Below are 26,380 nucleotides of genomic sequence, written 5' to 3'. Positions count from 1 at the left end.
ACTCTCCTACCTGGCTTACTGGCCATTGGTTCTTGGGACAGATTGATGGTCCAGGGTTAATTAGGTTTAGGGTGTGTGTTGGACTCTCCTACCTGGCGTACAAACCACTGGTTCTTGGACAGCTTGATGGTCCAGGGCCCAGTGTGGAACATCAGGTGCAGGTAGGCGATACCTGAGAACAGGTCTGCTGCCGCCAGGTTGCCTAGGGGATAGTCGACAAGGACATTAGTAGGGTTGCTAAGGGGGGTAATATTACTGGTAACTTTCTAAAAATGTACCAGTTAACTCCTGGATTTTAGGGAATTTTCACAGGTATAAAGAATATGACATAAATACGACTAAATGTACTGAAAGTATAATCTACCAAATTTTGTAGATTTAAAAATGACCAAAACTTAAAATTAGTGGGAGCAGTTGCTAATTGACAGACACACACATACACCCTACCGAGCAGATAGTAGATAGGGAAGTGGAATCGTCGGTTGATGAAGATGGCCACCATGACCAGGATGTTGGCCAGGATGACGATGACAGACACACCCATGCCCAGGCTCACCACCACGTAGTCCCGAGGACGCCAGTGGGCGCTGATGTTCTTGCCACTATGTTCGTAGAAGAACTGCACTGTACGGTTGTAGTAGCACCCGGGGACATCGTCTGTCAACTTGTCCATCTTGACCAATCAGAGGGGGTGGATGGGGTGGAGCGTAGAGTGGGCAGGAGTTAAGTGGAGTGAGGGGGACCAATTGGATTGTCCGGACGGATGAGTGGTGGTGGGGGTTCGTGTGGATGGGACTCGCCCTATTGGTGGGTTGGGGGTGGTCTCGCCATGAGGGGTGGGAGGGAATGGACGGCGTCCAGTTTGATTGACGTCTATCTCCTCCAATCGTGTGTGGGCTGAGACGTTGTCCCTTCTCTTTGGTCTGTTGGGGGAAAGAGAAGAAAAACATTTAACAACATAGTTGAAGACACACACACTCTCTATTTTAATTATGACTAGTGTTAGGAGTTTTTCCTTTAGAGCTCTCAACTAGGGTCTACAGCAGGTTGTTCTGGTCCTGAGGTTGACACTGATGAACCCTCCTCCCTGTAACTAACACCTCTACAGCAGGTTGTTCTGGTCCTGAGGTTGACACTGATGAACCCTCCTCCCTGTAACTAACACCTCTACAGCAGGTTGTTCTGGTCCTGAGGTTGACACTGATGAACCCTCCTCCCCGTAACAAACAGCAGGTTGTTCTGGTCCTGAGGTTGACACTGATGAACCCTCCTCCCCGTAACAAACAGCAGGTTGTTCTGGTCCTGAGGTTGACACTGATGAACCCTCCTCCCTGTAACAAACAGCAGGTTGTTCTGGTCCTGAGGTTGACACTGATGAACCCTCCTCCCTGTAACAAACAGCAGGTTGTTCTGGTCCTGAGGTTGACTCTGATGAACCCTCCTCCCTGTAACAAACAGCAGGTTGTTCTGGTCCTGAGGTTGACACTGATGAACCCTCCTCCCTGTAACAAACAGCAGGTTGTTCTGGTCCTGAGGTTGACTCTGATGAACCCTCCTCCCTGTAACAAACAGCAGGTTGTTCTGGTCCTGAGGTTGACACTGATGAACCCTCCTCCCTATAACAAACAGCAGGTTGTTCTGGTCCTGAGGTTGACTCTGATGAACCATCCTCCCTGTAACTAACAGCAGGTTGTTCTGGTCCTGAGGTTGACACTGATGAACCCTCCTCCCTGTAACAAACAGCAGGTTGTTCTGGTCCTGAGGTTGACACTGATGAACCCTCCTCCCTGTAACTAACAGCAGGTTGTTCTGGTCCTGAGGTTGACACTGATGAACCCTCCTCCCTCTGCAGTGTTGACTGTAAACCAGGCTGCCTGCTGGGGTTTAGATAACAACATGCCTTCTACCTCAGTGTATGATCTGTGTCGTCTTTACTGAACCCGGGGAGTTATTACCAATGTGGTGATGTCTTCATTCTAGCAGGTTAGTGGACTGAAGATAGTGATTTAGTAACGTAACTAGTCCCTCCCTCCCTCGGCTCTACTCTCCTCCTAACAAAAGAAATAACAGAGCAGCTTTCTGGAGCAGAGAGACACACCTCACAATTACACAATCCAGCAGTGTAACCTAATCTCAACCCAAACACACAACAACACACACACACACAGCCTTGGTGCCGCGCTCTACGACTGCGAGACAGAGGGAGAGAGAGGGAAACAGAAAGAGATTGAAAGCGGAAGAGTGGAAACCAGAGAGGGAAGATGAGATGTATACAGGAGAGGAATGGAAGAGACAGAAAGGTAATGAAAACATGAAGGATTGGGGGGGAGAGGTGTTAAATAGCTGAGTTGGAGTCAGAAACAGAGGAATGCAGAGGGAGTGTTTGTGGTGTGTGAGCCGTGTACTAAGAGATGGTCGTCTGGCCTCGAGGTCACTCCCACCAGTCTCCCTGTCTGACCCCTAAACAGAATGGAAGTACAGCTGTCCCTCTCTAAACCACAACCACTAACTAACCTTCTCCTGACATAACCACCCGGCCATTACGTAGCAGACATCTTAATCCACAGCCACTCAGAGGAGTGTCTGCACTGTGCAGACCATCACTTAAGATGGGAGGCCACCGAGGAAATCAAACACATGACAATGGCATTGCGAGAACCATGCTCTACCAACTGAACCATACAGGACCTCTACCCTGATCTTACCGTCTAACTGAACCATACAGGACCTCTACCATATCCCTGATCTGACTGTCTACCTGAACCATACAGGACCTCTACCCTGATCTTACCGTCTAACTGAACCATACAGGACCTCTACCATATCCCTGATCTGACTGTCTAACTGAACCATACAGGACCTCTACCCTGATCTGACTGTCTAACTGAACCATACAGGACCTCTACCCTGATCTTACCGTCTAACTGAACCATACAGGACCTCTACCATATCCCTGATCTGACTGTCTACCTGAACCATACAGGACCTCTACCCTGATCTGACTGTCTAACTGAACCATACAGGACCTCTACCATATCCCTGATCTGACTGTCTAACTGAACCATACAGGACCTCTACCCTGATCTGACTGTCTAACTGAACCATACAGGACCTCTACCCTGATCTGACTGTCTAACTGAACCATACAGGACCTCTACCCTGATCTGACTGTCTAACTGAACCATACAGGACCTCTACCATATCCCTGATCTGACTGTCTAACTGAACCATACAGGACCTCTACCCTGATCTGACTGTCTAACTGAACCATACAGGACCTCTACCATATCCCTGATCTGACTGTCTAACTGAACCATACAGGACCTCTACCCTGATCTGACTGTCTAACTGAACCATACAGGACCTCTACCATATCCCTGATCTGACTGTCTAACTGAACCATACAGGACCTCTACCCTGATCTGACTGTCTAACTGAACCATACAGGACCTATACCCTGATCTGACTGTCTACCTGAACCATACAGGACCTCTACCCTGATCTGACTGTCTAACTGAACCATACAGGACCTATACCCTGATCTGACTGTCTACCTGAACCATACAGGACCTCTACCCTGATCTGACTGTCTAACTGAACCATACAGGACCTCTACCCTGATCTGACTGTCTAACTGAACCATACAGGACCTCTACCATATCCCTGATCTGACTGTCTAACTGAACCATACAGGACCTCTACCATATCCCTGATCTGACTGTCTAACTGAACCCCACAGGACCTCTACCCTGATCTGACTGTCTACCTGAACCCCACAGGACCTCTACCCTGATCTGACTGTCTACCTGAACCATACAGGACCTCTACCCTGATCTGACTGTCTACCTGAACCATACAGAACCTCTACCATATCCCTGATCTGACTGTCTAACTGAACCATACAGGACCTCTACCATATCCCTGATCTGACTGTCTAACTGAACCATACAGGACCTCTACCTTGATCTGACTGTCTAACTGAACCATACAGGACCTATACCCTGATCTGACTGTCTACCTGAACCATACAGGACCTCTACCCTGATCTGACTGTCTAACTGAACCATACAGGACCTCTACCATATCCCTGATCTGACTGTCTACCTGAACCATACAGGACCTCTACCCTGATCTGACTGTCTACCTGAACCATACAGGACCTCTACCCTGATCTGACTGTCTAACTGAACCATACAGGACCTCTACCCTGATCTGACTGTCTAACTGAACCATACAGGACCTCTACCATATCCCCGATCTGACTGTCTAACTGAACCATACAGGACCATATCCCTGATCTGACTGTCTAACTGAACCATACAGGACCTCTACCCTGATCTGACTGTCTAACTGAACCATACAGGACCTCATCCCCGATCTGACTGTCTAACTGAACCATACGGGACCTCTACCATATCCCTGATCTGACTGTCTAACTGAACCATACAGGACCTCTACCCTGATCTGACTGTCTAACTGAACCATACAGGACCTATACCCTGATCTGACTGTCTACCTGAACCATACAGGACCTCTACCCTGATCTGACTGTCTACCTGAACCATACAGGACCTCTACCCTGATCTGACTGTCTACCTGAACCATACAGGACCTCTACCCTGATCTGACTGTCTACCTGAACCATACAGGACCTCTACCCTGATCTGACTGTCTAACTGAACCATACAGGACCTCTACCCTGATCTGACTGTCTAACTGAACCATACAGGACCTCTACCATATCCCTGATCCGACTGTCTAACTGAACCATACAGGACCTCTACCCTGATCTGACTGTCTAACTGAACCATACAGGACCTCTACCCTGATCTGACTGTCTAACTGAACCATACAGGACATCATCCCTGATCTGACTGTCTAACTGAACCATACAGGACCTCTACCCTGATCTGACTGTCTACCTGAACCATACAGGACCTCTACCCTGATCTGACTGTCTAACTGAACCATACAGGACCTCATCCCTGATCTGACTGTCTAACTGAACCATACAGGACCTCTACCATATCCCTGATCTGACTGTCTAACTGAACCATACAGGACCTCATCCCTGATCTGACTGTCTAACTGAACCATACAGGACCTCTACCATATCCCTGATCTGACTGTCTACCTGAACCATACAGGACCTCTACCCTGATCTGACTGTCTAACTGAACCATACAGGACCTCTACCCTGATCTGACTGTCTACCTGAACCATACAGGACCTCTACCATATCCCTGATCTGACTGTCTAACTGAACCATACAAGACCTCTACCCTGATCTGACTGTCTACCTGAACCCCACAGGACCTCATCCCTGATCTGACTGTCTAACTGAACCATACAGGACCTCTACCATATCCCTGATCTGACTGTCTAACTGAACCATACAGGACCTCTACCATATCCCTGATCTGACTGTCTAACTGAACCATACAGGACCTCTACCATATCCCTGATCTGACTGTCTAACTGAACCATACAGGACCTCTACCCTGATCTGACTGTCTAACTGAACCATACAGGACCTCTACCCTGATCTGACTGTCTACCTGAACCATACAGGACCTCTACCCTGATCTGACTGTCTAACTGAACCATACAGGACCTCTACCATATCCCTGATCTGACTGTCTAACTGAACCATACAGGACCTCATCCCCGATCTGACTGTCTAACTGAACCATACAGGACCTCTACCATATCCCTGATCTGACTGTCTAACTGAACCATACAGGACCTCTACCATATCCCTGATCTGACTGTCTACCTGAACCATACAGGACCTCTACCATATCCCAGATCTGACTGTCTAACTGAACCCCACAGGACCTCTACCCTGATCTGACTGTCTACCTGAACCATACAGGACCTCATCCCCGATCTGACTGTCTAACTGAACCATACAGGACCTCTACCATATCCCTGATCTGACTGTCTAACTGAACCATACAGGACCTCTACCCTGATCTGACTGTCTACCTGAACCATACAGGACCTCTACCCTGATCTGACTGTCTAACTGAACCATACAGGACCTCTACCCTGATCTGACTGTCTAACTGAACCATACAGGACCTCTACCCTGATCTGACTGTCTAACTGAACCATACAGGACCTCTACCCTGATCTGACTGTCTAACTGAACCATACAGGACCTCTACCCTGATCTGACTGTCTAACTGAACCCCACAGGACCTCTACCCTGATCTGACTGTCTAACTGAACCATACAGGACCTCTACCCTGATCTGACTGTCTAACTGAACCATACAGGACCTCTACCATATCCCAGATCTGACTGTCTAACTGAACCCCACAGGACCTCTACCCTGATCTGACTGTCTAACACTCACAGCAGAATAAACAGCTGTAGGACTACTAGGTGCTTATAGGTTCTGACCATGTGTTTTGTGTCACTGTGTGGACCACAATGACCATGGAGAAAATAAAAGAAAATTCTCTGGCTTTCTGAGGTCAGACACAAGATTGTAGCCTTGTTTGGCTACAAGTCCATCTCCAGAGACCTTGATGTTCCTGTTGCCAACATACATAATGTTATCTAGAAGTGTAAGGCCCATTCCACTGTAGTCAACCTCCCAGGACGTGGCTGCAAGAGAACACCTGTTAGAAGATCGCAGCGACGGATTGTTTGAAAGGTGGAGAAAGCTCCTCGATCCAACTGCCACAGAGATTCAAGCTGACCTTCAGACACACAAGGTACGAAAGTTTCAACTCTGTCCATCCGTCTCCAACTCAATGAAAGGGGGTTATATGGTAGGAGAGCCAGCAGGATCCCACTGCTGAGAGAGAGACATCAGAATTGTCTATATTATTATTATTATTATTATTAGAATTGGCCAAAACACACATTTACATTTCAAAATCCTTCTGGGAGAATGTCCTGTGAACAGATGAGACCACATTAGAGATTCCTGGTAAAGCACACCATCTCTGTGTGTACAGCCTTCAAAGAACGAACACCTTCCCAACAGTCTAACATTGAGGAGGTTCAGCCTTCAAAGAACCAACACCTTCCCAACAGTCTAACATTGAGGAGGTTCAGCCTTCAAAGAACGAACACCTTCCCAACAGTCTAACATTGAGGAGGTTCAGCCTTCGAAGAACGAACACCTTCCCTACAGTCTAACATCGAGGAGGTTCAGCCTTCAAAGAACGAACACCTTCCCTACAGTCTAACATTGAGGAGGTTCAGCCTTCGAAGAACGAACACCTTCCCAACAGTCTAACATCGAGGAGGTTCAGCCTTCAAAGAACGAACACCTTCCCTACAGTCTAACATTGAGGAGGTTCAGCCTTCAAAGAACGAACACCTTCCCTACAGTCTAACATTGAGGAGGTTCAGCCTTCAAAGAAAGAACACCTTCCCTACAGTCGTACCTCACAGCTCTATCTATCTAGATATCAGGTAGCAGTACATCACAGCGCCATCTATCTAGATATCAGGTAGAAGTACATCACAGCTCTATCTATCTAGATATCAGGTAGCAGTACATCACAGCTCCATCTATCTAGATATCAGGTAGCAGTACATCACAGCTCCATCTATCTAGATATCAGGTAGCAGTACATCACAGCTCCATCTATCTATCTAGATATCAGGTAGCAGTACATCACAGCTCCATCTATCTATCTAGATATCAGGTAGCAGTACATCACAGCTCCATCTATCTAGATATCAGGTAGCAGTACATCACAGCTCCATCTATCTATCTAGATATCAGGTAGCAGTACATCACAGCTCCATCTATCTAGATATCAGGTAGCAGTACATAACAGCTCCATCTATCTAGATATCAGGTAGCAGTACATCACAGCTCCATCTATCTAGATATCAGGTAGCAGTACATCACAGCTCCATCTATCTATCTAGATATCAGGTAGCAGTACATCACAGCTCCATCTATCTATCTAGATATCAGGTAGCAGTACATCACAGCTCCATCTATCTATCTAGATATCAGGTAGAAGTACATCACAGCTCCATCTATCTATCTAGATATCAGGTAGAAGTACATCACAGCTCCATCTATCTATCTAGATATCAGGTAGCAGTACATCACAGCTCCATCTATCTAGATATCAGGTAGCAGTACATCACAGCTCCATCTATCTATCTAGATATCAGGTAGCAGTACATCACAGCTCCATCTATCTATCTAGATATCAGGTAGCAGTACATCACAGCTCCATCTATCTAGATATCAGGTAGCAGTACATCACAGCTCCATCTATCTAGATATCAGGTAGCAGTACATCACAGCTCCATCTGTCTATCTAGATATCAGGTAGCAGTACATCACAGCTCCATCTATCTATCTAGATATCAGGTAGCAGTACATCACAGCTCCATCTATCTAGATATCAGGTAGCAGTACATCACAGCTCCATCTATCTAGATATCAGGTAGCAGTACATCACAGCTCCATCTATCTATCTAGATATCAGGTAGCAGTACATCACAGCTCCATCTATCTATCTAGATATCAGGTAGCAGTACATCACAGCTCCATCTATCTAGATATCAGGTAGCAGTACATCACAGCTCCATCTATCTATCTAGATATCAGGTAGCAGTACATCACAGCTCCATCTATCTATCTAGATATCAGGTAGCAGTACATCACAGCTCCATCTATCTATCTAGATATCAGGTAGCAGTACATCACAGCTCCATCTATCTATCTAGATATCAGGTAGCAGTACATCACAGCTCCATCTATCTAGATATCAGGTAGCAGTACATCACAGCTCCATCTATCTATCTAGATATCAGGTAGCAGTACATCACAGCTCCATCTATCTATCTAGATATCAGGTAGCAGTACATCACAGCTCCATCTATCCATCTACATATCAGGTAGAAGTACATCACAGCTCCATCTATCTAGATATCAGGTAGCAGTACATCACAGCTCCATCTATCTAGATATCAGGTAGCAGTACATCACAGCTCCATCTATCTATCTAAATATCAGGTAGAAGTACATCACAGCTCCATCTATCTATCTAGATATCAGGTAGCAGTACATCACAGCTCCATCTATCTATCTAGATATCAGGTAGCAGTACATCACAGCTCCATCTATCTATCTAGATATCAGGTAGCAGTACATCACAGCTCCATCTATCTAGATATCAGGTAGCAGTACATCACAGCTCCATCTATCTAGATATCTAGATATCTAGATATCAGGTAGCAGTACATCACAGCTCCATCTATCTAGATATCAGGTAGCAGTACATCACAGCTCCATCTATCTAGATATCAGGTAGCAGTACATCACAGCTCCATCTATCTAGATATCAGGTAGCAGTACATCACAGCTCCATCTATCTAGATATCAGGTAGCAGTACATCACAGCTCCATCTATCTAGATATCAGGTAGATACATCACAGCTCCATCTATCTAGATATCTGGTAGCAGTACATCACAGCTCCATCTATCTAGATATCAGGTAGCAGTACATCACAGCTCCATCTATCTAGATATCTGGTAGCAGTACATCACAGCTCCATCTATCTAGATATCAGGTAGCAGTACATCACAGCTCCACTATCTATCTAGATATCTGGTAGCAGTACATCACAGCTCCATCTATCTAGATATCTGGTAGCAGTACATCACAGCTCCATCTATCTAGATATCTGGTAGCAGTACATCACAGCTCCATCTATCTAGATATCAGGTAGCAGTACATCACAGCTCCATCTATCTATCTAGATATCTGGTAGCAGTACATCACAGCTCCATCTATCTAGATATCTGGTAGCAGTACATCACAGCTCCATCTATCTAGATATCAGGTAGCAGTACATCACAGCTCCATCTATCTATCTAGATATCTGGTAGCAGTACATCACAGCTCCATCTATCTAGATATCAGGTAGCAGTACATCACAGCTCCATCTATCTAGATATCTGGTAGCAGTACATCACAGCTCCATCTATCTATCTAGATATCTGGTAGCAGTACATCACAGCTCCATCTATCTATCTAGATATCAGGTAGCAGTACATCACAGCTCCATCTATCTATCTAGATATCAGGTAGCAGTACATCACAGCTCCATCTATCTATCTAGATATCTGGTAGCAGTACATCACAGCTCCATCTATCTATCTAGATATCAGGTAGCAGTACATCACAGCTCTATCTATCTAGATATCAGGTAGCAGTACATCACAGCTCCATCTATCTATCTAGATATCAGGTAGCAGTACATCACAGCTCCATCTATCTAGATATCAGGTAGCAGTACATCACAGCTCCATCTATCTAGATATCAGGTAGCAGTACATCACAGCTCCATCTATCTATCTAGATATCAGGTAGCAGTACATCACAGCTCCATCTATCTAGATATCAGGTAGCAGTACATCACAGCTCCATCTATCTATCTAGATATCAGGTAGCAGTACATCACAGCTCCATCTATCTATCTAGATATCAGGTAGCAGTACATCACAGCTCCATCTATCTAGATATCAGGTAGCAGTACATCACAGCTCCATCTATCTAGATATCAGGTAGAAGTACATCACAGCTCCATCTATCTAGATATCAGGTAGCAGTACATCACAGCTCCATCTATCTAGATATCAGGTAGCAGTACATCACAGCTCCATCTATCTAGATATCAGGTAGCAGTACATCACAGCTCCATCTATCTATCTAGATATCAGGTAGCAGTACATCACAGCTCCATCTATCTATCTAGATATCAGGTAGAAGTACATCACAGCTCCATCTATCTATCTAGATATCAGGTAGCAGTACATCACAGCTCCATCTATCTAGATATCAGGTAGCAGTACATCACAGCTCCATCTATCTATCTAGATATCAGGTAGCAGTACATCACAGCTCCATCTATCTATCTAGATATCAGGTAGCAGTACAGTTCAAATGAAACATGGATTTATAAACTCAGAAAAAACAATTAACTGAAAATAAACGCAGTTGACAATGAGAGGACGTTTCTTTTTTTGCCGAGTTTATAAACACAGTGGTGTCCGAAATTATTTACAACCTTGATTAAGATGATAAATAAATCACACAAATACAGAGCTATATTGTATGCGAAATATAAATGGGTAATTTATATTATTTTCTACTAATACAATTGCTTAATTTTGTTTAACAAGTAATACATTTTTTTTCTGAAAAAGGTAGGGGTCAAAATGATTGACACTCCTAAAGACTCATCAATAAAGTAGTCAAAGGTTTAGTATTTGGTCCCATATGTCTAGCATGCAATGACGACATCACGCGTGTGACTCCACAAACCTGTTGGATGCATTTGCAGTTCGTTTTGGTTATATTTCAGATTATTTTGTGCCCAAAATAAATGAATAGTAAATAATGTATTGTGCCATTTTGGAGTCACATTTTATTGTAAATAAGAAGAGAAGATGTAACTAAACACTTGACATTTTAGTCATTTAACAGACACTCTTATCCAGAGTGACTTACAGTTACTGCATTCATTTTAAGATTGTTGGTGGGACAACCACATTTCACAGGAAGTACATTTTTCCTCAATAAAGTAGCCATCAGTAAAGTCAGAGAGCTAGTAAGGGGTGCGCTGCGGGATTATTTAAGACACTCTTTGAAGAGGAATGTTTTCAGATGTTTTCGGAAGATAGGCAGGGACTCTGCTGTCTTAGCTTCAGAGGGAGGCTGGTTCCACCATTGGGGTACAAGGAGAGAGAAGAGCTTGGACTGGGCTGAGCGGGAGCTGACCTCCCATAGGGGTGGGAGGGCCAAGAGACCAGAGATGGCAGAACAGAGTAGTCTGGTTGGGGAGTAGGGTTTCAGCAGAGCCTGAAGGTAGGGAGGGCCAAGAGACCAGAGATGGCAGAACAGAGTAGTCTGGTTGGGGAGTAGGGTTTTAGCAGAGCCTGGAGGTAGGGAGGGCCAAGAGACCAGAGGTGGCAGAACAGAGTAGTCTGGTTGGGGTGTAGGGTTTCAGCAGAGCCTGAAGGTAGGGAGGGCCAAGAGACCAGAGGTGGCAGAACGAACTAGGCTCTGTACATACCAAACACAGGCTCTAGTAAAGGGACTCTGGTCTTCACCCAGTAGCTCAGACTGTCACTGGTCATAGTAAAGAGAGACTGGTCTTCACCCAGTAGCTAAGACTGTCACTGGTCATAGTAAAGGGACCTTCGCTCAGACTGTCACTGGTCATTTCACTTCCCTTACATGCTTTTAACGTGTTCCCATTGTGACTCTTGGTGTGTTAGGCTACAGGACTGGTATGTTTTAGTTGGAAAAGACAATTATTGTCATTAGATGCCTTATTCTTATCATATTTTGTAATTCCAGACCAATATCCCTGAGATAAATATTGTATGTAATGTTATGATAGCGTGGCGTTTTGTAGCATATTGGGGGGTTTTAACCTTAAGTCTTTCAATAAAGGCTATGGTTTTACCAATATGACATTACGAGTGCATGTCCCTTCTCTGCAAGGCACTGGAAACCTCCCTGGTCTTCGTGGTTCAAGCTGTGTTTCAAATTCACTGCTCGACTGAGGGACCTTATAGATAATTGTACGTGTGGGTTACAGAGGTGATGAGGTGGTCCTTCAATAATCATGTTAGACACTATTATTGCACACAGAGTGAGTCCATGCAGCGTATTATGTGACTTGTGTTGGAAACTGACTAATGCAGGCTGTATCACATCCGGCCGTGATTAGGAGTCCCATAGGGCGTCGTCCGGTTTTGGCCGGGGTAGGACGTCATTATAATTAAATAAGAATTTGTTCTTAACTGACTTCCCTCGTTAAAAGGTAAAAAAAAAAAAAAAAATGTAAATTCATACTTTGTCTTTGCAGCTGTATGATCCAGTGCAGTTTAATTTAGGTGGTAAATTTAAGCGGTAACACAATAAAATGTGGAAAAAGTCAAATATACTATCCAGATAATAAACTGTCTAATCACAGAACATAGAATTCTACAAAAATACCTCCTTTCACTAGAACAGCTGTAACTCATCATTCACAGTAACAAGGTATTCTGATTTCAAATGATCAATCCTTACAAGATAAGGGAAAAAAAGTAGAGCATGTTGAGTCTATCATCATTAGGAAGTTGTGCAGTTGTTTGAGGGGGGGGGGGGCCGCACAAGAGACATTTCACAGGTGTTTTTTCTTGACTGATTACCATTTGATCGATGTGTATTGGATTGTCAAATCATTTGAAAGGGCTGTTTCTCAGCTTTCAAAATATGCATCATACTTTCATATGTGGTTTGAAACCAGTAAAGTATGCTCATTAATGTAGGCACTGGTCACGGTCTCAGAAAAATTCAGGAATTCCAAAACTCTCTCCGATGATGCAACAATGTCAATGTGGCGATTTCCAGTTAGCTGGTGTTCTAAAGACTGGTGTTTCATTCTCCTTTAACTGAGAGAGACAAACAGACAGCTGGCAGTTACAAATGGGCCATGCAAAAACACAGACATCCTGTAGCTTACCACAAACACACAGAGTACTATGGTGAGTGTTTTTATTTAACTATGTGTGTACAGTAGACTGTTCCATTGTCCTACGCGTTCACCAAGCAGGACCTGAATATGACTCCACGTTCACCAAGCAGGACCTGAATATGACTCCATGTTCACCAATCAGGACCTGAATATGACTCCACGTTCACCAATCAGGACCTGAATATGACTCCAATCAGGACCGTTCACCAATCAGGACCTGAATATGACTCCACGTTCACCAATCAGGACCTGAATATGACTCCACGTTCACCAATCAGGACCTGAATATGACTCCACGTTCACCAATCAGGACCTGAATATGACTCCACGTTCACCAATCAGGACCTGAATATGACTCCACGTTCACCAATCAGGACCTGAATATGACTCCACGTTCACCAATCAGGACCTGAATATGACTCCACGTTCACCAATCAGGACCTGAATATGACTCCACGTTCACCAATCAGGACCTGAATATGACTCCACGTTCACCAATCAGGACCTGAATATGACTCCACGTTCACCAATCAGGACCTGAATATGACTCCACGTTCACCAATCAGGACCTGAATATGACTCCACGTCAAATAATAATTGAACATTTAAAGTAGTTATTACACCATCACTCGTATTTCATATGTCCCAACGATTCATCGATACGTATGCTATGATGCTGGTAAACTTGTCTCGAGCACCTACAGTGCTGGTCATAAAAAAGCTAGCTAGCTCATGGATGCAAACAATCTTCTTCCCCATAAAAAATGCAAAACAACATCTGTTTCAGTAGCTATAGCTAGCTAGCTAACTATATTGCTAGGTGTCATCATCTAAAATAACCCTTACTTATAAGACAGTTCTTATTTGATTAATCGTGGGTCGGACCCATCTATGTGAAGCTAGCCACAATAAGGATTAGGCACAATAGTGGATTTTGTGGTTGGCCTTCAAAATAAAAGTATGGCATACTTCTACTATCTGTATTAATTTGCATCACAGTCAATTACATACTTTTATTTAGAAGGCAAAAAGCAAATTCCACTATTGTGCCTAATCCTTATTGTGGCTATCTTCACAACACATAACCCGGTCCAGTCGAGCCTCACTAGCCAGATGAAGCTAGCTGGCTGCTTATAACGTTAGCTTTGGGTAACAGGGTTAAGTTGCTGGCTAGCTATTTATTTTCATGAACTGGAGTTCAATTTCAGTAGGCGAACAACAAGTGGCAACCTAGCTAATACGTACTCACAGGGATTCCTAAATCATTGCAAAGAATAATGAAAATTACTGCAATTTCAACTGGTCATGGTTTCCAGGCTGGATGTATTGGTGCTAGCTAGGTACTAAGCTAAAGATAGCTACCCCAGAAGTTGCGGTTGTACAAATTATGCTTTATTACCAATGCGGTATTGTAAACATAATTCGTGGCCAGTGTTTGCAGACATTTCTTGTATAGCTTTGACGGTGCTACTGTATCTTTTCTGGCACGCAAAGACCCAAACGGCATTCCATAGTATGTATGTCGAAAAGCTAATAGCAGTGACGCTATTACTGTGTAACTCCGGAAGGGCAACATCTGAACAATAGCGCACTTGTTAGTGTGTACCGGTGCTCGACCAGTCGGCGAAAGCCGACATCACCCACGACAGAGAACGGTTGATTGTCAAGGGCAATGAATTCCATTAAGTTGGCTTTAAATGGATTTCGCCTTTGAGTTGTCTCGCTGAAATTGTCTTACTCTTTCAAATGCCTCCTGGACTTATTGACTGCTCGATCCACACAGCAGACATTGTGGACCAGGTTAGGAATGCTGTGTTGCAGTGTAGCGCAACATTTTACATGCCGTTATTACGCCGTGTACCTACTTTGTACAGGAATGCACAGTAGCTTCCACATAAGTTTCTAACATCGGGCGTTAAACTAGACATCGGGCCGATAACGATGTTGCCATTTTTTAGCTAATATCGTCCGATTCCGATATGTTCACCGATATATTGTGCATCACTAGCTCGGATGTTAAGAACGTTTTTTGTGAGAAGACCGGTGTTCGGTATGTCATTGTCTGACAAACAACGCTGTAGCTCAGCCACCGTCCACCACAGATGCAGAAGTGAGACATCAGCTGTGATTTGAGACGCATCCAATGCAACAAAACATGTATTTCTAGATTAAATTGACAGATTCTGATGGGGATGAACGGTGCTTCCTGACTGACTCTAGGGAGTTAAACAGATTCTGAGAGGTGTGTGTGTGTGTGTGTGTGTGTGTGTGTGTGTGTGTGTGTGTGTGTGTGTGTGTGTGTGTGTGTGTGTGTGTGTGTGTGATGAAGAGAGAGGAAGTGCGTGTCTCATATATCAGAACTCTAAACAGTGAGCTGTCTGATTTATACTTCCTGTTATGCCAGTGTGTGTGTGTGTGTGTGTGTGTGTGTGTGTGTGTGTGTGTGTGTGTGTGTGTGCGAGTACTGGGAAGAATCAGTAAACACTAGTTTGAATGCAAACAGGTCATTACAGATGGAGACACACCCTTTGTGGGAGCCTCATCCCTTCTTTCCTTCTCTCTCTCACTTCGTGTTTCTTAAAGGAGAAGTGATTTTTTTCTTACAACCAAATCTAAAAACAAATATGTAAATGGTATGTTCTAGAAGTATCCACCCTGTATTAGGTTGTATTCCCCGTAGTGTGACTCGAGCCGTCTCACCTACACAGCTGTTCTGTTCACCGTGTAGCTGCTACAGGTAACTCCCAAAATAAAGGAAACACCAGCCTAAAGTGTGTTAACAGAGCAATGGGCCACCAGATCAGCTTCACTGTGCCTTGGCATACATTCTACAAGTGTCTGTAACTTCCTGTATGGAAGCAACCGATGCTTCAGTTTCAATATACTTTCTACCCCTCTTTTACTAAAGCGCACCCTTTATTTTGGCAGTTACCTGTAGAATGGAAAGGAGAGGTGTCGCTGGAGGCACATCAAAATGGAAAGGAGAGGTGTAGCTGGAGGCACATCATAATGGAAAGGAGAGGTGTTGCTGGAGGCACATCAAAATGGAAAGGAGAGGTGTAGCTGGAGGCACATCAAAATGGAAAGGAGAGGTGTAGCTGGAGGCACATCAAAATGGAAATGAGAGGTGTCGCCGGAGGCACATCAAAATGGAAAGGAGAGGTGTCGCTGGAGGCACATCAAAATGGAAAGGAGAGGTATCGCTGGAGGCACATCAAAATGGAAAGGAGAGGTATCGCTGGAGGCACATCAAAATGGAAATGAGAGGTATCGCTGGAGGCACATCAAAATGGAAAGGAGAGGTGTAGCCGGAGGCACATCAAAATGGAAAGGAGAGGTATCGCTGGAGGCACATCAAAATGGAATACAGCGTTGTGGCCAAAGTTCAGGATGACACAATGTCATGTGTAGTTATAACTCTGTTATATTAGTCTACATTCTACTGTCTAGTTATAACTGTTATATTAGTCTACATTCTGTCTAGTTATAACTCTGTTATATTAGTCTGCATTCTACTGTCTAGTTATAACTGTTATATTAGTCTGCATTCTGTCCAGTCTGTAGTTATAACTGTTATATTAGTCTACATTCTGTCTAGTTATAACTGTTATATTAGTCTACATTCTACTGTCTAGTTATAACTGTTATATTAGTCTACATTCTTTCTAGTTATAACTCTGTTATATTAGTCTACATTCTGTCTAGTTATAACTGTTATATTAGTCTACATTCTGTCTAGTTATAACTGTTATATTAGTCTACATTCTGTCTAGTTATAACTGTTATATTAGTCTACATTCTACTGTCAAGTTATAACTGTTATATTAGTCTACATTCTGTCTAGTTATAACTCTGTTATATTAGTCTACATTCTACTGTCTAGTTATAACTCTGTTATATTAGTCTACATTCTACTGTCCAGTCTGTAGTTATAACTGTTATATTAGTCTACATTCTACTGTCCAGTTATAACTCTGTTATATTAGTCTACATTCTGTCTAGTTATAACTGTTATATTAGTCTACATTCTACTGTCTAGTTATAACTGTTATATTAGTCTACATTCTACTGTCCAGTCTGTAGTTATAACTGTTATATTAGTCTACATTCTGTCTAGTTATAACTGTTATATTAGTCTACATTCTACTGTCTAGTTATAACTGTTATATTAGTCTACATTCTTTCTAGTTATAACTCTGTTATATTAGTCTACATTCTGTCTAGTTATAACTGTTATATTAGTCTACATTCTGTCTAGTTATAACTGTTATATTAGTCTACATTCTGTCTAGTTATAACTGTTATATTAGTCTACATTCTGTCTAGTTATAACTGTTATATTAGTCTACATTCTGTCTAGTTATAACTGTTATATTAGTCTGCATTCTGTCTAGTTATAACTGTTATATTAGTCTACATTCTACTGTCCAGTCTGTAGTTATAAATGTTATATTAGTCTACATTCTGTCTAGTTATAACTGTTATATTAGTCTGCATTCTGTCTAGTTATAACTGTTATATTAGTCTACATTCTACTGTCCAGTCTGTAGTTATAAATGTTATATTAGTCAACATTCTGTCTAGTTACAACTGTTATATTAAGTCTACATTCTGTCTAGTTATAACTGTTATATTAAGTCTACATTCTGTCTAGTTATAACTGTTATATTAGTCTACATTCTGTCTAGTTATAACTGTTATATTAGTCTACATTCTGTCTAGTTATAACTTATATTAGTCTACATTCTGTCTAGTTATAACTGTTATTTTAAGTCTACATTCGGTCTAGTTATAACTGTTATATTAGTCTACATTCTACTGTCCAGTCTGTAGTTATAACTGTTATATTAGTCTACATTCTGTCTAGTTATAACTCTGTTATATTAGTCTACATTCTACTGTCCAGTCTGTAGTTATAACTGTTATATTAGTCTACATTCTGTCTAGTTATAACTGTTATATTAGTCTACATTCTGTCTAGTTATAACTGTTATATTAGTCTACATTCTACTGTCAAGTTATAACTGTTATATTAGTCTACATTCTGTCTAGTTATAACTGTTATATTAGTCTACATTCTACTGTCCAGTCTGTAGTTATAACTGTTATATTTGTCTACATTCTACTGTCTAGTTATAACTCTGTTATATTAGTCTGCATTCTACTGTCTAGTTATAACTCTGTTATATTAGTCTACATTCTGTCTAGTTATAACTCTGTTATATTAGTCTGCATTCTACTGTCTAGTTATAACTGTTATATTAGTCTACATTCTGTCTAGTTATAACTCTGTTATATTAGTCTACATTCTACTGTCTAGTTATAACTGTTATATTAGTCTACATTCTACTGTCTAGTTATAACTCTGTTATATTAGTCTACATTCTGTCTAGTTATAACTCTGTTATATTAGTCTACATTCTACTGTCTAGTTATAACTGTTATATTAGTCTACATTCTACTGTCCAGTCTGTAGTTATAACTGTTATATTAGTCTACATTCTACTGTCCAGTCTGTAGTTATAACTCTGTTATTTTGTATTAGTCTGGGTTCACAAACTGACCACATAGTCAGTCCACTCAGAGAAACCAATGTAGGGTCAGTTCAGGTCTTCCTAGTCCTGTAGCCTTTAACATTGACAGTCGGAATAAAACAGCAATGCTGTGTGTGTGTGTGTGTGTGTGTGTGTGTGTGTGTGTGTGTGTGTGTGTGTGTGTGTGTGTGTGTGTGTGTGTGTGTGTGTGAGTCAGATAGACCCCCTATATGCGGCTCCGTGCAGTGAGTCTCCTCTATTCCAGTCATTCAACCACACACACACACACACACACACACACACCTCCCCCTCTGCTCATGCCTGTGTTATCAGTTGAGATGTTGTTTCGTTCCAATCTTACCGAGAATTAAGAGCAGTTTCATCCGCAAGCGGAAAGTCATTTTCTATTTTCCAAACAAAACTGATCTTTCCATTACATCAGAGGGCCGGCGACTAGAATGAACTGAGGTGAGAGAGACAGTTTTCTGAGAAACAAAAGGTATTTTCTTTGTTCACATCTCCAACTGTCGGCTAAAGACTGAAACTGGACCCACCTCCGCTAGTTGACTTCCAGGATGCAGACAGAGTTCACTTCAGTCTCTCGGTTCCTCACTTTACAACGTCACTATTCAGATCCTCTCAGTCCATTTACACAGACAGAACCCCGTCTCTTGACATTCAGTTCTTTTTGGGATATGTTAAAGGGGTAGGAGGTAAAGAACATGGTACATATTGACCCAGCTGGAGACACTCTGCCTCAGTCCCTCACCTTTGGCCTCAGTCCCTCACCTTCGGCCTCAGTCCTTCGGCCTCAGTCCCTCACCTTCAGCCTCAGTCCCCCACCTTCAGCCTCAGTCCCCCACCTTCTGCCCCAGTCCCTCACCTTCAGCCACAGTCCCTCACCTTCAGCCACAGTCCTTCACCTTCTGCCCCAGTCTCTGCCTCAGTCCCTCACCTTCAGCCTCAGTCCCTCACCTTCAGCCCCAGTCTCTGCCTCAGTCCCTCACCTTCAGCCCCAGTCTCTGCCTCAGTCCCTCACCTTCAGCCCCAGTCTCAGCCTCAGTCCCTCACCTTCAGCCTCAGTCCCCCACCTTCAGCCTCAGGCCCCCACCTTCTGCCTCAGTCTCCCACCTTCTGCCTCAGTCTCCCACCTTCTGCCTCAGTCTCCCACCTTCTGCCTCAGTCTCCCACCTTCTGCCTCAGTCTCCCACCTTCTGCCTCAGTCTCCCACCTTCTGCCTCAGTCTCCCACCTTCTGCCTCAGTCTCCCACCTTCTGCCTCAGTCTCCCACCTTCTGCCCCAGGCCCTCACCTTCTGCCCCAGTCTCTGCCTCAGTCCCTCACCTTCAGCCCCAGTCTCTGCCTCAGTCCCTCACCTTCAGCCCCAGTCTCAGCCTCAGTCCCTCACCTTCAGCCTCAGTCCCCCACCTTCAGCCTCAGGCCCCCACCTTCTGCCTCAGTCTCCCACCTTCTGCCTCAGTCTCCCACCTTCTGCCTCAGTCTCCCACCTTCTGCCTCAGTCTCCCACCTTCTGCCTCAGTCTCCCACCTTCTGCCTCAGTCTCCCACCTTCTGCCTCAGTCTCCCACCTTCTGCCTCAGTCTCCCACCTTCTGCCTCAGTCTCCCACCTTCTGCCCCAGGCCCTCACCTTCTGCCCCAGGCCCTCACCTTCTGCCTCAGGCCCTCACCTTCAGCCTCAGTCCCCCACCTTCAGCCTCAGTCTCCCACCTTCAGCCTCAGTCCCCCACCTTCAGCCTCAGTCCCCCACCTTCAGCCTCAGTCCCCCACCTTCAGCCTCAGTCCCCCACCTTCAGCCTCAGTCCCCCACCTTCAGCCTCAGTCCCCCACCTTCAGCCTCAGTCCCCCACCTTCAGCCTCAGTCCCCCACCTTCAGCCTCAGTCCCCCACCTTCAGCCTCAGTCCCCCACCTTCAGCCCCAGTCTCTGCCTCAGTCCCCCACCTTCAGCCTCAGTCCCACACCTTCAGCCTCAGTCCCCCACCTTCAGCCTCAGTCCCCCACCTTCAGCCTCAGTCCCCCACCTTCAGCCTCAGTCCCCCACCTTCAGCCTCAGTCCCCCACCTTCAGCCACAGTCCCTCACCTTCAGCCACAGTCCCTCACCTTCAGCCACAGTCCCTCACCTTCAGCCACAGTCCCTCACCTTCAGCCACAGTCCCTCACCTTCAGCCACAGTCCCTCACCTTCAGCCACAGTCCCTCACCTTCAGCCCCAGTCTCTGCCTCAGTCCCTCACCTTCAGCCCCAGTCTCTGCCTCAGTCCCTCACCTTCAGCCCCAGTCTCTGCCTCAGTCCCTCACCTTCAGCCCCAGTCTCAGCCTCAGTCCCCCACCTTCAGCCTCAGTCCCCCACCTTCAGCCTCAGTCCCCCACCTTCAGCCTCAGTCCCCCACCTTCAGCCTCAGTCCCCCACCTTCAGCCCCAGGCCCTCACCTTCAGCCCCAGGCCCTCACCTTCAGCCCCAGGCCCTCACCTTCAGCCCCTCACCTTCAGCCCCAGGCCCTCACCTTCTGCCCCAGGCCCTCACCTTCTGCCTCAGTCCCCCACCTTCAGCCTCAGTCCCTCACCTTCAGCCTCAGTCCCCCACCTTCAGCCTCAGTCCCCCACCTTCAGCCTCAGTCCCCCGCCTTCAGCCTCAGTCCCCCGCCTTCAGCCTCAGTCCCCCGCCTTCAGCCTCAGTCCCCCGCCTTCAGCCTCAGTCCCCCGCCTTCAGCCTCAGTCCCCCGCCTTCAGCCTCAGTCCCCCACCTTCAGCCTCAGTCCCCCACCTTCAGCCTCAGTCCCCCGCCTTCAGCCTCAGTCCCCCGCCTTCAGCCTCAGTCCCCCACCTTCAGCCTCAGTCCCCCACCTTCAGCCTCAGTCCCCCACCTTCAGCCTCAGTCCCCCACCTTCAGCCTCAGTCCCCCACCTTCAGCCTCAGTCCCTCACCTTCAGCCTCAGTCCCCCACCTTCAGCCTCAGTCTCTGCCTCAGCCCCTTACCTTCAGCCTCAGTCCCTCGCCTTCAGCCCCAGTCTCTGCCTCAGTCCCTCGCCTTCAGCCCCAGTCTCTGCCTCAGTCCCTCGCCTTCAGCCCCAGTCTCTGCCTCAGTCCCCCACCTTCAGCCTCAGTCCCCCACCTTCAGCCTCAGTCTCTGCCTCAGTCCCTCACCTTCTGCCCCAGTCCCTCACCTTCAGCCAAAGTCTCTGCCTCAGTCCCTCACCTTCAGCCCCAGTCCCTCACCTTCTGCCCCAGTCCCTCGCCTTCAGCCCCAGGCCCTCGCCTTCAGCCCCAGGCCCTCGCCTTCAGCCCCAGGCCCTCGCCTTCAGCCCCAGGCCCTCGCCTTCTGCCCCAGGCCCTCGCCTTCTGCCCCAGTCCCTCGCCTTCAGCCCCAGTCCCTCGCCTTCAGCCCCAGTCTCTGCCTCAGTCCCCCACCTTCAGCCTCAGTCCCCCACCTTCAGCCTCAGTCCCCCACCTTCAGCCTCAGTCCCCCACCTTCAGCCTCAGTCCCCCACCTTCAGCCTCAGTCCCCCACCTCCAGCCACAGTCCCTCACCTTCAGCCACAGTCCCTCACCTTCGGCCTCAGTCCCCCACCTTCGGCCTCAGTCCCCCACCTTCAGCCTCAGTCCCCCACCTTCAGCCTCAGTCCCCCACCTTCAGCCTCAGTCTCTGCCTCAGCCCCTTACCTTCAGCCTCAGTCCCTCGCCTTCAGCCCCAGTCTCTGCCTCAGTCCCTCGCCTTCAGCCCCAGTCTCTGCCTCAGTCCCTCGCCTTCAGCCCCAGTCTCTGCCTCAGTCCCTCGCCTTCAGCCCCAGTCTCTGCCTCAGTCCCCCACCTTCTGCCCCAGTCCCCCACCTTCTGCCCCAGTCCCCCCCCTTCTGCCCCAGTCCCCCCCCTTCTGCCCCAGTCCCCCACCTTCAGCCCCAGTCCCCCACCTTCAGCCCCAGTCCCTCACCTTCAGCCCCAGTCCCTCACCTTCAGCCTCAGTCCCCCACCTTCAGCCTCAGTCCCCCACCTTCAGCCTCAGTCCCCCACCTTCAGCCTCAGTCCCCCACCTTCAGCCTCAGTCCCCCACCTTCAGCCTCAGTCCCCCACCTTCAGCCTCAGTCCCCCGCCTTCAGCCTCAGTCCCCCGCCTTCAGCCTCAGTCCCCCGCCTTCAGCCTCAGTCCCCCGCCTTCAGCCTCAGTCCCCCGCCTTCAGCCTCAGTCCCCCGCCTTCAGCCTCAGTCCCCCGCCTTCAGCCTCAGTCCCCCGCCTTCAGCCTCAGTCCCCCGCCTTCAGCCTCAGTCCCCCGCCTTCAGCCTCAGTCCCCCGCCTTCAGCCTCAGTCCCCCGCCTTCAGCCCCAGTCCCTCGCCTTCAGCCCCAGTCTCTGCCTCAGTCCCCCACCTTCTGCCCCAGTCCCCCACCTTCTGCCCCAGTCCCCCACCTTCTGCCCCAGTCCCCCACCTTCTGCCCCAGTCCCCCACCTTCAGCCTCAGTCCCCCACCTTCAGCCTCAGTCCCCTTACCTTCAGCCTCAGTCCCCCGCCTTCAGCCCCAGTCTCTGCCTCAGTCCCTCGCCTTCAGCCCCAGTCTCTGCCTCAGTCCCTCGCCTTCAGCCCCAGTCTCTGCCTCAGTCCCCCGCCTTCTGCCCCAGTCCCCCACCTTCTGCCCCAGTCTCTGCCTCAGTCCCTCGCCTTCAGCCCCAGTCTCTGCCTCAGTCCCTCGCCTTCAGCCCCAGTCTCAGCCTCAGTCCCCCGCCTTCAGCCCCAGTCTCTGCCTCAGTCCCTCGCCTTCAGCCCCAGTCTCTGCCTCAGTCCCCCGCCTTCTGCCCCAGTCCCCCACCTTCAGCCTCAGTCCCCTTACCTTCAGCCTCAGTCCCCCGCCTTCAGCCCCAGTCTCTGCCTCAGTCCCTCGCCTTCAGCCCCAGTCTCTGCCTCAGTCCCTCGCCTTCAGCCCCAGTCTCTGCCTCAGTCCCCCGCCTTCTGCCCCAGTCCCCCACCTTCTGCCCCAGTCCCCCCCCTTCTGCCCCAGTCCCCCCCCTTCTGCCCCAGTCCCCCCCCTTCAGCCCCAGTCCCTCACCTTCAGCCCCAGTCCCCCCCCTTCTGCCCCAGTCCCCCACATTCAGCCCCAGTCCCTCACCTTCTGCCCCAGTCTCTGCCTCAGTCCCTCACCTTCAGCCTCAGTCCCTCACCTTCAGCCTCAGTCCCCCACCTTCAGCCTCAGTCCCCCACCTTCAGCCTCAGTCCCCCACCTTCAGCCTCAGTCCCCCACCTTCAGCCTCAGTCCCCCACCTTCAGCCTCAGTCCCCCACCTTCTGCCTCAGTCCCCCACCTTCTGCCTCAGTCTCCCACCTTCTGCCTCAGTCTCCCACCTTCTGCCTCAGTCTCCCACCTTCTGCCTCAGTCTCCCACCTTCTGCCTCAGTCTCCCACCTTCTGCCTCAGTCTCCCACCTTCTGCCTCAGTCTCCCACCTTCTGCCTCAGTCTCCCACCTTCTGCCTCAGTCTCCCACCTTCTGCCTCAGTCTCCCACCTTCTGCCTCAGTCTCCCACCTTCTGCCTCAGTCTCTGCCTGTGTGCAAGTAGATGTGTTTGAGTTGTCGTCGTCCCCCCCCCCCCCCCTCTCACACACCTTTACAACGTTTAATTGACAGGCTACTAAAGAGATAAGGTGATCAACAGTCTATTCGTGGTGTTGTGGTGAGCTCTGTGTAGATCTACAGGGGGCAAAGCCGTGCTGGACAGGGCAATCACCGTGGAGGAGCCGCCCGGCGCCGGGGGGCAATAAAAACAACAGATAACACCGTGAGATCAACTCTGACCCATTAAATAGCCTTCTTTTACGCGCTCTCTCTCGCAGAACGCTCCACAGAGCGAGTGCGTGGGAATTGCAGAAGCAGAGCGAGCGCTTACAACATGTGGGTGCGCCAGGCCGAGTGTGCACCTTTTTTTGTTTTTTTTTTGGTGTGAAACATGTTGGTTTGACAAGTTTAGAAACATTACTCTCAATAGGTCTATGCAAAATGCTGTATTTGAACATATGGCAGCTGAAAAAAAGAACAGAACAAAAACATGTAGGCTAAAAAAGCCACATAAAATCTATATATTTTACAGCCTATATCCGGGAAACGAGCACATACACTACGTGCACAGGTCAACTCTTGCATCCGTGCAGTTATCACGGAATGTCACGCGATACAGCGGAGCAACCGCGAGCCAGCCAGCGAGACACAGCAAAACCGATAATATTTTACAAAGGTTATTAAACATTTTTTTTTCCGTAAGGAAAAACTCCACAACCATTATCCAAAAGTGCTGAGAATGCACAATGTTCTTTTACGACTTGTTTTTACGAGTTTATCAAGTTAAACCAGTCATTAAGGCCTATAACGTAGCCTAAATTAAGTTTTTCGCAAGTAGCCTATCCGAGTTTAGCTTCAACTGAAAATGAAAATGTGCTTTCGTTAAAACTTAAAACATTAAAATATCAAATTTCTTACCTTAGTCTTGCTTTAGCGCCTATCCCTTCATATCCGTCTCCAGACACGAGTTTAGTCTTTGTTTAATCCATACATTTGGCCAAAAATTACAATCCAAATGTGACTTTCGAGTGACTTTTGTCGTTTGCCCGCAGTTTACCTGTGCGCGGTAGAGAAAGGGTGCGGCAGAGCTTGCTCTCTGTCTCTGACTGTCATAATGTGGCCTCGGACAACCTGGGAGCCCAACGTACCCGCCTCCACTGCTCCCCGGTTGGATACTGGAACGGCAAGACAACCAATGAGAAAATAAGAAAGGATGATTGACAGCGGAAGTACAGCGTTTTGCGAAGGCAGTGTTTTTACCCCCATGCTGGGCTGTAGTGTTGGGTGTGATTTTGTTTTGACAAGGAGCAAGACATTATGTATAGAACAAGACAATAGAAAGGCTAAAGGGTTCCTAGGGGCGTCTGAAGACAGATTATGCTATAGGCGTTTGGAGATGACAGTGAAGACAGATTATGCTTGGAGGCTAACAGAATAATACTCTACACATTATAAACATTGAGACGGGACAAAGTACGTTTAAAATAAGCAAAATAATATAATTATAGCCTACATACATTTTTAGCTGTCTCTCCCTCATCATAGTTAATAAATAAAGGTTAAAAAAAACAAACGTTTTTTTTTTTAATATATATATTTCATGGACTGAGGTTGAGAGCTCTTTTTAGGCAGGACCGTGGGCAGGCATATTACCACTGGCCGTGATTGGGAGTCCCGTAGGGCGGCGCACAATAGGCCCAGCGTCGTCGGGGTTACTGTTTGGCCGTGGTAGGCCGTCATTGTAAATAATAACTTGTTCTTAACTGACT

At 46.9% G+C, this 26,380-nt stretch overlaps 2 protein-coding genes across 6 annotated transcripts in view; one reads left to right on the top strand and one right to left on the bottom strand.

Moving 5' to 3' along the window:
- LOC135537049 (lysophosphatidic acid receptor 2-like) overlaps positions 1–25,747 on the bottom strand; it is a 46,305-nt gene extending 20,558 nt beyond the window's left edge. For 3 of the 5 annotated variants that reach the window (XM_064963258.1, XM_064963261.1, XM_064963263.1), the window contains exons 1-3: positions 25,530–25,747; positions 448–923; positions 93–202 (exon numbers count right to left, since the gene is read on the bottom strand). In XM_064963258.1, coding sequence (XP_064819330.1) covers positions 93–202; positions 448–673 — 336 coding nt within the window. In that variant the 5' untranslated portion in view covers positions 674–923; positions 25,530–25,747. Of the gene's footprint in view, positions 1–92; positions 203–447; positions 924–6,629; positions 6,687–6,710; positions 6,809–25,529 lie in introns of those variants that run through there. The other 2 variants (XM_064963259.1, XM_064963260.1) reach the window with 2 other exon arrangements.
- Positions 19,782–24,817, top strand: LOC135537052 (proline-rich protein 36-like). The gene is made up of 5 exons (XM_064963266.1): positions 19,782–20,045; positions 22,233–22,799; positions 23,616–24,233; positions 24,415–24,611; positions 24,745–24,817. The coding sequence occupies exons 1-5, from the start codon at positions 19,782–19,784 to the stop codon at positions 24,815–24,817; spliced, it is 1,719 nt and encodes a 572-aa protein (XP_064819338.1).
- Positions 25,748–26,380: the final 633 nt, after the last annotated feature.

The sequence above is a fragment of the Oncorhynchus masou genome, unplaced genomic scaffold (genome assembly GCF_036934945.1).
Source record: "Oncorhynchus masou masou isolate Uvic2021 unplaced genomic scaffold, UVic_Omas_1.1 unplaced_scaffold_704, whole genome shotgun sequence".
NCBI lineage: Eukaryota > Metazoa > Chordata > Actinopteri > Salmoniformes > Salmonidae > Oncorhynchus > Oncorhynchus masou.
Note: the sequence above shows the minus strand (reverse complement) of the source record. Positions and strands in the feature narration are given on the sequence as shown.

What these genes read in the sequence shown, in the direction of transcription:
- LOC135537052 (XM_064963266.1), top strand. Translation starts at nt 19,782, where the DNA reads ATGGTACATATTGACCCAGCTGGAGACACTCTGCCTCAGTCCCTCACC. An exon ending in GTCCCTCACCTTCAGCCCCA is followed by an intron (nt 20,046 to 22,232) that starts GTCTCTGCCTCA and finishes CTTCTGCCCCAG; the next exon opens with TCCCTCACCTTCAGCCAAAG. An exon ending in GTCCCTCGCCTTCAGCCCCA is followed by an intron (nt 22,800 to 23,615) that starts GTCTCTGCCTCA and finishes CCTCGCCTTCAG; the next exon opens with CCCCAGTCTCTGCCTCAGTC.